The sequence below is a fragment of the Agelaius phoeniceus genome, chromosome 1 (assembly GCF_051311805.1).
Source record: "Agelaius phoeniceus isolate bAgePho1 chromosome 1, bAgePho1.hap1, whole genome shotgun sequence".
Classification (NCBI taxonomy): Eukaryota; Metazoa; Chordata; class Aves; order Passeriformes; family Icteridae; genus Agelaius; species Agelaius phoeniceus.
Window position 1 is genome coordinate 50,447,024 of NC_135265.1, and position 12,213 is coordinate 50,459,236.

Consider the following 12,213-nt stretch of genomic DNA (forward strand, 5'->3'; position numbering starts at 1 on the left):
ATGCAGTACTGTAAGAACTCGGACCAAGGCATTCTATTTCATGTTTTTACCTTGTAAGTTTTTCCTGATCATTTCAGTCTGCCACCACCTTCCTACTAACTTCAGGTATTATTTTCTTTTTAACCATGGTTGTTTGTCCACTGTGGTGTTGCTAATATTTATTCATTCTACCTTCAGCTGGCAGTAGATCTGGGTCTCCTGGAAGAGTTTTGACAACAACCACACTTTCCACTATGAACACAGGAGTTCAGAGAGTGTTGGTGAATCCTGCAGCTGCACAAAAACGGAGCAAAATCCCACGAAGTCAGGGATGCAGTAGAGAAGCTAGTCCTTCTAGGTTGTCAGTAGGTAAGAGTCACCAAATAACTCTTGGTTTCTTTATAGCCATTCTTACTTTAAGTGCTGGATATCTACAGCTGCTGTTTAATTATAGGTGGATGAAAAAAATAGAATACATCCCAGAATGTGGCTGTTTTCTGAGACTAGTTTTCGATACACAAGACAGTTTTAAACTCAAGCTAAAATTTGAGGTTTTTCTTGTCAGAATGTTGTAGTTGTTCTTTTCCTCACCTCCTTTCTTCCTTCTCTTTTTTTCACTTCACACCCAAAGTGTCCATATCCTTTGAATGAAAGTGTAATACCATTTTGGAAATATGTTCTTCATTACTTCATGTCTTCCGTGTGTGTGTGTGCGTACATGTGTAAATGCTGTGATGCTAAAATGAAGGTTACATGTCTTCAGCCTCAGAATAATCCAATTACTCTTTATTGCAAACAATGTTATTGAAACACATCTGTTGATTTTAATGGTATTGATGCTTCTTCCTTTTTATTGTTGATTTTTATTTTAGCTGCATAATTTTATTTTCCTTCTTTATAAAGCTGTGGAGTTTTCCATTGGTGCTACTGTTGATTAACTTCATCTTGAGCACAAACTCTGAATCATTACTCAATGTTGTTCATTTTTTCTCCATCCTTTCCAACGGGTCTTTCAACCATTCTGTGAAGAGTTAGTAAATTTCCATTTTAAGCTGTGCAAAAATATAATTTCATTGAGCTGACTACACTTAGACTAACCCAGCACAATCAAGAAAGTCTGTAAAAAAGGTTATGACTTAAAATGCGACATAATCATCAATGTCTTTTCTTAGAAACGCGTCTTTGATCTTACTGCGGAACAGAATTGCATTAAAACTGCAACTTTTCTTATGTCTTCTCCCTTTGTGCCGCTGTTTTCCTGCACCCTGAATCATACTAGCGCGAGGCAGCCGCATTCCTCGGCCTAGTGTGAGTCAGGGCTGCAGCAGGGAGGCCAGCCGTGAAAGTAGCAGGGACACGAGCCCTGTCCGCTCTTTCCCGCCCCTGGGTAAGTACTCGGAGCCTTGTCGTGCATGGCTGTCCCTGCCCCCCCTAACGAATCCGTGCCTCCTGCCTTTAGCTTCTAGCTGGCCACCGGCTTCTCCCTTCCTTTGGCTCTCCCCCACTTACCCCCATGGAGGACTGAGCAGTGTGTGAATGGACTGCACACAGGGAAAATACAGGCTTTGCTAGGCTCAGTTGGAAGTACCAAGTCTAGAAAGGTTTGTGATGCGCAGTGTCCAGATGCCATTTTGAAAAGGTGCTCCTGGTTTTGGATATTTTTTTGAAATTGCATGTTTCTCTTTTCATTGCTTGGGTACTTGAGTGCAGGGTCAGCTGTTGCTCAAAATTTTCTGCCTAGTCAATGAATTATTTTAGTGTGTAAGGAGAAAATACACTTAATTATGTCCCTTCAGCTATAGTCAGCAGCTTATTCATCTAACACAAATTGCAAGGTTTTGCAAGATTATCAGTCTGTTTCTGAGATGTTAATGGGGCATAAGGATATTAGTTCATTATTTCCTTAACATGTTGGTTAAGGATTAGGGAAGGTTTTCATCTCCTTCTCCATCTCCATGTATCTTTGGCAAGGTTAATACAAAGTTGATAGTAAATCTTGCTTAAAGTGCTTTTACATATTGGGTTTGTTGATTGCGTTTTTGTTTTGCTTGTTTGGTAATATTAAACTATGTGCAATTGAATCTGAAACAGATCTCTTTTTGGTGTTACCTTTGTCTGAAATAATCTTCAGTATATATCCTTCTTATTTGCTTTGTTCAGTGTAGCTTACAGTTAAGGACTTCATAATAGTAGCTTTTAAATATAGTCTGAAAATAGTAAATCTCTGGTTTCTATCTCAAATTGAGGCACCCTACTGTATTCCTAATTAGCACTGGACATATGTTGTGGTCTGTTAGAGGGCTTCCTGCCAGCCATGGTTTTATTGGGAGAGTACAGATTAATTGAGTGAAAGCTGTTTCAGTAACTAATGCTAGTTTGCCCAGATGCTGTTTAATTGGGAAATGATACTAAAAGTAGATGTTTCACAGGGTCCATTAGGAAACCTGTATTTTTTTTCTAAAACACAGCTGGGAGATTGTATTGAAGTACATACGTACCTTCTATTCTTTTAAAAACAAGGGTGTTTTCCAGAACTCTTGGTGCTTCTTTTGCAGCATTACAGCTTGATTTGAATTACATGCATGCAAGACCAGATTTACATTTTGTAATTGGTTGGATGCTTGCTATCTTAAGAAGTCTGTAGTAGGCAATAGCATGAGATATTTGGCATAGATGCCACTGGAGGCTTTATTCTTATTTATGTAGTTCAGTTTTATAATTTAGATATCAAAACAAGTACTAGTGAAATAAGTGGAATTGTCTGGTAGCACAGAGAATACAAAGTAATATGTATAGGAATCCAGCCTTGGTTAAAAAAAAAAAAGGAAATTATACTGGGAATGGGAATAAATGAAGATTTCTTTTAGTATGGCTTTTTATTTGAATGATTTAAAATGTCATTAATTGTTTTGTTGGTACAAGTGAAAGATGAAATAAGGCAAATTCAGCTCTGTGTATCTAGAGGCAGTTTGCCATGGGGATGAATAGGGGAATCTAACTTGTATTGCCTCTCATTGTCAGCACAGAAATTTTTGCTTACGAACACAAATGAAATAGAATGGATTTTATCCCCCTTTAGGGTATAAAATGACCTAAATGCTGCATAATTGCTTCACTGTATACATTGGTATGAAGTGTTTATGTAATCTCACATCTCAGTATAATGTTATAAACTGGGAGATAAGAGCCATTAAGAAGGAAGCAATTTGTAATTTATATAGAAGTGTCTACTTTTGTTAAATATAGTCAGTATTAAATATCAGACTAGTATAATGTCCATATTTTAGCTAAGAAATCGTTCATTTCATCTTAGTGTGAGTCCATTTGAAGTCTTACTTTGATTCATACTTTAAAAAAATGCAACAGCAAAAGTAAATACTTGACAATTTCTGCAGTTTGAGGGGTACAAAGAATATTCTTGAAAATAAGTTTTGGAATGAGGTACGTTTCACCCTATATATAGTGGCTTTTTTCACTGTCTTAAAAACTTGTCCAGCATATTTCAAATGTATGTAGGGACAGGAGTCATTTCAAGTTTCTTGCCTGAAGTTTGAATTTTTAGTTTTCAGTTGAACCTGTAATTTTCAGCATTCATTGATGGAAAGTAAGGGGAAGGTTTATCCCATTAATGCTTGTATTTAAAGAGCTGTCTGCTGTGATGTCTGTTGTGACATCCTCAGTCCTGTCTCCTTTTCCATGCTGAGATGCACTTTCTGAAGAACCAAGCATTCCATAAAGCATTAATTCAAACTAAAATGCCCTAGCCAAACATCTTCATGTAGGATTAGTTAGAAATAAAGTACATCACTGTACCTTATCTAAGGAATGGAGAACTTAATGTGGAAAGACACATTGTTGTTTCTGGGATCTTTACAGGGCTTAGGATCATTGTGGAAGTGCACTCAGGTTAAAAGGTCCTCCCCAAAATGTTGTTTGATCCATGGTTCACCTGTACGTGATGCAAATCAGACTCTTGAATGGTCTTTGCTAATCAGAGAAAAGGATGATTAATTTGATTTGCCTGTTTGTGCTACTTTATATATCCAGAAGGAGTAAGATATGTGCTTTTACAGTTATTTATTAAATTGTAAGATTTTATCTAGGAGTTTTGCCTCTGTGGGTGGACAGTCGGGTTCAAGTTTAAGTTGTCATTTATGTGGCAATAAAATTCTAACTTAAGTGAGCTGAAGAAAGAAGTTGAATTGTATAAAAACACATTTAATTTAAAAATTGCTTTTTTTAAGAAAGAAAATACTAGCAATGGTGAGTCAGCTTCTTGTGAATCACTAAAAAAGCAGTTTTATACAAGTTCCATAAGGAGTGGGGTACTCAGTTTTATTCAGAAATCCTTAAGGATCTCCAGTTTCCAGTTGCCATAATTTTAAAGAATCTTAATGAGCTGTAGTTACTAACATGTGTTTCAGCTTCACATTTTATTCATTTAAATAAAATAGTAAGTACGTGAATTATTAATTGCATTGGTTGGCTTATGTTAAGCTTTTAATTATAATTGGGTATTTTTAACTTCATTTTCATAGTGGTGAGTTTTTACTGAGGTTGAGTTGTCTGCAACATAGGCAAGAATTCAAGTGTGTACAAATTGTCAGCTGCCAGCACAGCAGGTTCGTGCAGGAGGCACTTTTTGCAGATATTGTTTGATATGTGAGCTCTGGCTCTGACTGGAGCACACAGAATTTAGTTAAGTCCACAGTGCAAGACCAGTGTCAGTGGACTGATACCTTTTTAGCTGTTTCTGATGATTCTGTTTGTGTGTGAGTGTGTGCATGTGTGTCTGTGCACCTTTTCTTCTTTGAACTTAAACGTACTTGCTTTTACCCTGCTCTTAATCTTGTAAATTAAAAAAAAAATTATGCATGAAATGTCCAGTGTACATAAACCTATATAATCATATTTGGTATAATCAAAGAACTACTCTGAAGATTTTTGCTTCTGTTTAATATTCAGTTTCTTGTGCTTAAGCTGAATCTTTTTGATAAATACTCTCTTGTTCGCCTGAGCAGCTATTGCAGCACTTTGATTCCATGGTCATAGATAGGGTTTATTTAATCCTGTTATTGCAGCTTCCAGACATCACTCCAGATCCACTGGTGCCCTCTACGCTCCTGATGCTTATGGGGCCACAGGTGAAGGATGAGTACCCTTTGCTGTCATCTGTGCAGTCATCCTGGATTTTTTTTTTCCCACCCACTTGGTTATTCTCATAGTTCAGTTTTAGAAAGCATTATTTATATTAATTTGAGTTTTGTGGTTTTAATAATCCAGATAGATGTGTTTATGTTGCTAGATGTTGTCTCCACCCTCATTGTCCAATGTTAATCCTTTTTTTCCTTAACAACATTTTTTTACTTGCAGAAAAACTTTTTTTAGTTTTTTATTTTTTTAGTATTTGTAGAGCATTCTTTATGCATGTAGTTTTCTAATCAACAGTCTCAATAGCCTTCCTATTGTATTTGCTTTCTTTCTAAATGAAAACAAAAACCCAAAATGAAGAAGACATTAATTTTTGAAAAAGCAAAACTTCTTTCAAATAAAACCATTGTTTTATAGGGATTTTTCCATGTGACATTGGAACAGAACGTTTGTAGGTGACTGGCTTTTTACTTGAATTCTTATTTTGTCTGTACCACTAAAGACTTCAGAATGGAAATGGTTATTTTATCCACTACATAACATACTAAAAATGCTAAGCAAATGCTTTTCTTCTACTTGGGTTTTTATAAGTGAATGTGATATTTACATCCCAGCTTTCTATTCTGATGGAATTCTTTGTATTTCTTTTTGTTGTTGTAACAGGTACTGGCTTTGGAATTAGTCAGTCGAGTAGATTATCGTCATCAGTCAGTGCTATGCGAGTCCTGAACACAGGTTCTGACGTGGAAGAGGCAGTAGCAGATGCTTTGGTAAGAATCACACACTTACCTTGTGTAGGTTACAGGCTCTTCAAGTGTTTGGTTCCTGTACATTAGCATGCAGAAGAACTTGTAAATTACTGTTTTATTGGCTTCTCGGGGGTGGGGAAAAAAAAAAAAGAAACTGAGTTGGTGGAGCTGCAAGTATTAGAATTTTTATTCCCTACAGGAAAAAAAACAACTTTAACTTTTGAGAAGCGTGCTTTTTTTCATGGCAGATAGGAAACAGTCTTGGACTGTTGTGTTGGAGTGGCCTAAGGACCCACTTGAGTGGGCAGAACTAACCAGCAGTTTCTCACAACAGCCAGAAAAACTTCAGGATAGGTTGAAGGTTTGTTAGAGCTAGGAATGATGACAGCCAAAGCCCTCTGCTTACCAGAAGCCTAGGTGCCATTTAAAGTTTTTCGCTCTGACAGCAGGTGAAATTGGATGCTGAAGAGAGAAAATGATGGCTGGGCAGCCAAGCCCCACACAGCCACTCTCTCTCTCCCCCACTACTGGTGCCACAGGGTAAAAGGAGGGTAAAAGCCAGAAATCAGGAGGGTAAAAGCCAGAAAACTTGTGGCTTGAGATAAAAACACTTTAATATGGAAAGCAAAACCCATGCACCCAGGCAGAGCCAAACAAGAAATTGTTTCAGCGCTTCCCATGGGCAGGCAGGTGTTCAGCCATCTCCAGCAGAGCAGGGCCCCATCACATGTAGCAATGACTTGGAAAGACAAACACCATCACTCCAAACACCCCCCTCTTCCTCCTTCTTCCCCCCACTTTATATACTGAGCATGATGTCACATGGTCTGGAATGTCCCTCTGGTCAGTTTGGGTCACCTGTCCTGGCTGTGTCTCCTCCCACTCTCCCATTCCCACCCCCAGCTTCCTGGCCAGCATGGCAGTAGGAAAAGCAGAAAAGGTCTCGGCTCCATGTGAGCCCTGCTCAGCAATGAGGAAACCTCTCTATATTATCAAACGTGTTCAGCACAAATCCAGAACACAGCCCCACACCAGCCACTGTCAGGAAAATTAGCTCAGCCAAAACCAGCACAGCAGGTAGCACCTCATAAGTTTAGTTTTTGTTTTCCTTTGTTTTCAAAATGTTACACTAAGTTAAAACCAGTTATTCTCTTTCTTAAGCTGTATTGTTCTTTAAAAAGGTGGCTGTGGCTCCTCTGCCTTCCTGCCCCTGTAAGCCAAACTGAACACTATGATGTATTTTGCTGTTCTGATACTTACATCAGCAAGCTGAAATCCTCGGTTAAAGTCCTGATGCTATGAATCAGATACATTTTTATCAATTATTGTATGCTATTTGCATCTCATTAAATACTTGTAAGTATCTGTTTTCTAGTTACCAGAATGCTTTAAAGGAATGGTTATTTCTCTTGTTTAAGAAAAACTTATTTTTAAAGTTAGTAGAAAACTACAAATTAGACTCTAAATTACAGTCAGATATAACTCAATAGAGAGGAACAAAATTTCAAATTCTGAAGAACACTGTCATATTCTTAGTATGACTATTTATTGCTTTCTTAGTTAATACTTCTTTCTTGACATATTAGTTTAAAATTTGTGTACCTTCACTGGCGTACAGATCAGAATATCTGTGAAATCTTGCATAAGAAGTCATGGTGAAGTTGAGTGCATTTTCCCCTTTCTGTTATTACGAACTTGCTAAAAGTTTTCAGCATTAATGCTGGTTTGTAAACTGGAATTCAGTCTGGATTTTGGAATAGGGAACAATAGAAAAACAATCTATGGAACATGGAAATTTTCTGGCTATATCTGGAAAGCATGTGCTATGGTCCTTTCCACACAAGTGCATCACAAAGAGTATCTTCAGTACTTTTAGCAGCCTCCTAGTTTTCAAATTTGCTGGGCAAATTATCTAGTAAGAATAGAACTTGAGGAGAAAATCATGTTTCCAATGACTGCTCATGAGGCTTTAATATGTCCTGCTTTGTTGAAGCAATAAAGCTTCTTCAGAGAAATGATGCTGCTAGAAATCTTAGAAGAAAATGAGTTAGTATATTGTAACTAGAGTGTGACATTACAAAGAAGGATCAAGAGGAGCATAATTTTATTATTGTAGCACTTGCATGCCTGGTTCCTTGCCATGTTCTAAATGGTACAGGTTGTCCTGTACAAATGGCTCCATGTAAATGGAAGTCTGGTAATAAACACTCTTATTGTTTTACCATAGACTGAAGATTCACACTCATAGTGGTATTTTTAAAAGGTAGAATGTAGAGTCCTGTCATATGTAATATAAATTCAAAAATATTCCAGGTTGTGTTACTCTTTTTTGTTTTATGAAAAATACTTGGCCAGTTTTAGTGGTGGTGAAGCCAAAGAGGTGTCAGTCTTCTGCCTAAGATCTCTTTTGAATATTGCTATATAAAATGCAGCAATAATGGAAATCATTCCATATTTTTGTCTTTTACTTTAGTACCATCCTTGGCATTTCAGATTCATGTACTGAAAAGTTTTTTTTATTTTTGCCTTATGGTGTCTCTTTTCCAAAACACTTAACATCTCTGTGATTTTTCCCTTCAGTTATTCTCTTGCACATGTATGTATGCTCATTCTGTTGACAATAAGCCTGCTTCTTACCTGTTGTATTGATTAGTTTGTGATTAGTATTGTGATATCCTTTAAGTTATTCCATGGTTAAAAATGAGAGCCTTGTGCAAATGGCAGTGGTAATTAAGGGGAAAATGATCAGTTATACTACTGCTTCTTTGAGTATGTAATGAAACTGAGTTTTTAAATGCTGACTTCAGCTCCAGAGTTTGAATGGCAAGAGCTGTTTTGCAGAGGTGTGTGGGTTTTTTTTCATTTTAGGATAAATAGCTTTTCTTTCCCCCTTCTGATCTTTGGTATGTTGTGTTTTGTTTTGTTGGCTTGTTTTTTTGTAGAACGTTGACTCTTATTATTGCAATGACAAAATTTAGATACTGAATAGTTCAAATCAAGGTTTGGTCCTTAACTTAAAGTTGATTATAAAGTAAAAATTGACTGCACGTGTTAAGTTAATGTGTTCATGCTCAAATATCACCACATAAGACACAAAGATTTTGACAGAGAAGTCTTTGTGACCAACCTGCCCATGATATGTAATATTTTACTGGAAATGGAAACTTAGCAGACTACATCTTGACAATGTGCTAATCAGACACAGAGAGCTAAGAACAAAATTTACAGTAAGACTATATATTGTCCAGTGGCAGGAAGTTTATTACTCACAGTGCTGCTATGCCTTACCTTCCTGTTCTCAATTTCTGTTTCTTTTTGATAATTTACTGCTAACAGCTCTTAGGAGACATACGGACTAAGGTATAGAAACTATTTTTCTTCTTTAATAGTTTAATATTTTGATATTAACATGTTTGATACAAAATTAGCTAAAATGTCAAAATTTGTGTAGACCTCTGATTCTTAAATTCTGTAATGTATATAAAGCTATGAAGTGAAATAACTAACTTGCAACAGTCTTTTGTCACCCCATTATGCAATTTTATGGGTTCTTGAAAAAGAACTAAAGTTAAATATTTCCTCAAACGTATGTCTTCTCTGCATTTGCTTTGGGTTTATGTTTGGAATATTATGTAAGCCATACTTCAAAATATTTTCATTAACTTGGTTTGACCAGCTGAATGGTTGGAGCCATTTGTCACTGCAGGGAGTAGGGGTTACACCAGTTATTCAAACTGTTGGTCTTATGACCCACTCTGGGTATGTTGTATGATCCCTTTGAGAATCAGTGCTGATCTGGGCTGTCTCTGTACAATAGAAGAAGCCCGTGCGAAGAAGATACGAATCGTACGGGATGTACTCAGATGATGATGCCAACAGTGATGCATCAAGTGCCTGTTCAGAAAGGTCCTACAGCTCCAGGAACGGGAGCATCCCAACCTACATGAGGCAGACAGAAGATGTGGCTGAGGTCCTGAACCGCTGTGCCAGCACCAACTGGTCAGAGAGGAAAGAAGGCCTTCTAGGCCTGCAGAACTTACTAAAGAACCAGAGAACTCTAAGGTAGGACGGCATCTCAATAGAGAAACATCTTGTTTCAGTGTTGGTGGGAGGCAGGGGAGAGGGAAGGCAGGGTGTGTCTTTGAGAGTAAGATAGGAGAAGGAACAAGGAAGCTTTTCTCACTTCTGGCTACTAGTGTATGTTTATATACTAGTGGATGTGGGGAATTCCAAATTGAGAATTATTACCATACAGAGGGTTCATAAGATGCTTCCATCTACTATCAGTAGAAGGCCTTTTTTTATTATTACCATAATTTTGGGGATATTTATTCAGAAGAAATAGTTTACTACTCACTACTAAGAACACCTTTTTCAGTATCTGCCCTGTTACAAAAATATGGTATAATAAATGAGACAGTTTAAAAGAGACATTTGAAGAGGTTTGAAGTCTCATTTTAGATGAAATTTATTACATTTTTATCCATGTCTCAAATAAAACCTAATTTACTAGATTACTTGATTCAAGATTTACTAGTGATTTCACTGATTGCTTTGCATTAGTGTTCTAGCAGAAAATAGCAGGGGAGTTGACTAATGTATTGTTGTCATTTTGACAGTCGTGTTGAGTTGAAAAGATTGTGTGAGATCTTCACAAGAATGTTTGCTGATCCTCACAGTAAGGTATGTGTAGGTTTTTCTTATTTTCAATAAATTTCTGAAAACATAAATTAAAAGAAAGGCAGTTATGGTAAATTATGTCAGTGATATTTGCATATGTAATATTTCCCAAGCAAAAGTAGTTAATGGTATCAGATTTCAATTAACTTAATTGGGAGTTTTGAACAAGATAATTTTCCACCCTTTTTCTGCAGGATCATGGAAATAAAGCGAAAGTCAATGTCATATAAAATGCATTCATGTAGTTCAGGAGTTTGCGCTGAAAATCTGTGTTTTTAAGAAGTTGTCGTTTACAGAGGCCACTTCAACACAAGTATAGGTTTTCTCTCAATGAGAAGAAAAGGCTCAGCAGTAATTTAAGTTACTAATTAAGTTGTCTGACTAAATCATACATAATCAGATAAACTATGCCAAGTGTGTACTTATTTATTTTCTAGGACATTACGTGTTGTCATAGCTTATGACGTCTTCCATGAATTTCATAGATAGGGCTGGGAGTTGAGACTGGTGAATAATTTTTACATAATTTTTTAAATATTCCATAAGGAGGCTATACTTATGTATAAAAGAAAATGTGATGGTTTATTCACTTTTACTTAGGTAATGACTCAATATGGATGATATAACAAGGAAAACAATGCTTCTGTTTCCTAAGACAATTAAAATCTTTTTAAGTGAGTTACTTTGCATGATAGTAATTTTACAGTTTTTGTGGGAAGTGGGTTACTAGTACAGCTTGATTAAACATCACAGTTTTTCACAGCAGAAGGAATGCAGGTAAGGAAGGAGCCTAATAAATGTAATAATGTAAAAAAATACCTAACTTTATATTTTATTTAATTATAGGCTTGTTTGGAAGAAGTGGTGTCTTTTATGTTGAGTATAACATGTCCCACTTTGTGTCAGTATTTCAGAATTGATAAAATTGTGAAGATGAATTCATAATAGGGTATTATTTCAGGAGTGTTTACTTTTCCCAGAAGAATCCTGAAAAACTACTTTGATTATGCAATACATTTTATATGTTTTTAAAAATATGTAAAATTCTTTCTTATTGCTGCAATGGAAAATTAAATTCAGAGTGATAAGAGGTCTTGACAGGTTAACTTTAGTATTCATCTGCCCTCTTTATTTTTCCTGTTGGAAAAAGTGGCACTGCTATCTCTGGCACCATGTATTTTGGAAATAACTTGCACTGCCGACAGCAATGTGGCATTAAAGTTGATCATATACTGCAGAATTCCAGAAGAAAAGACTAAACCAAGCAGTTAAAAAGAAAAAAACATTACATAAAAAGTCAAAGCAGAGGAAAGAATATTAAATATTGAATTATTGCTGGAATATTTTTTTAAATGAAGTAATTACCAAATTGTTAATAGCAGCTTGGTTTAATTGTGCTTGTTCTGTGATAATTAGTATTGCAGTAATGTATATGTCAGAGCTTGGAAGAGCATTTTACCTTTTAAATAAGCTGTTAAAAATGTTATGTTGACTTGTTCTAGTTGATTGTTCTGTTTACTGGCCACTGTGATACGAAAAAACGTAGTTTCAAGAAAATTTGGCCTGTGTTGTAACCTGTGGTACAGCTGTTCCAGTCCCTGAACTTGCCTGCTTTTTGGTGTTGCAAAACTATTAATATGCTATCAGACATAAG

General features: G+C 36.3%; 1 protein-coding gene across 30 annotated transcripts in view; it reads left to right on the plus strand.

Annotated features, from left to right (window-relative positions):
- Positions 1-12,213, plus strand: part of CLASP2 (cytoplasmic linker associated protein 2) — a 147,491-nt gene that overhangs the window by 105,880 nt on the left and 29,398 nt on the right. For 21 of the 30 annotated variants that reach the window (XM_077178636.1, XM_054649938.2, XM_077178648.1 and 18 more), the window contains 7 exons: positions 178-348; positions 1,259-1,366; positions 5,061-5,123; positions 5,794-5,900; positions 9,216-9,239; positions 9,697-9,941; positions 10,499-10,562. In XM_077178636.1, coding sequence (XP_077034751.1) covers positions 178-348; positions 1,259-1,366; positions 5,061-5,123; positions 5,794-5,900; positions 9,216-9,239; positions 9,697-9,941; positions 10,499-10,562 — 782 coding nt within the window. The remainder of the gene's footprint in view (positions 1-177; positions 349-1,258; positions 1,367-5,060; positions 5,124-5,793; positions 5,901-9,215; positions 9,240-9,696; positions 9,942-10,498; positions 10,563-12,213) is intronic. The other 9 variants (XM_077178644.1, XM_077178673.1, XM_077178732.1 and 6 more) reach the window with 1 other exon arrangement.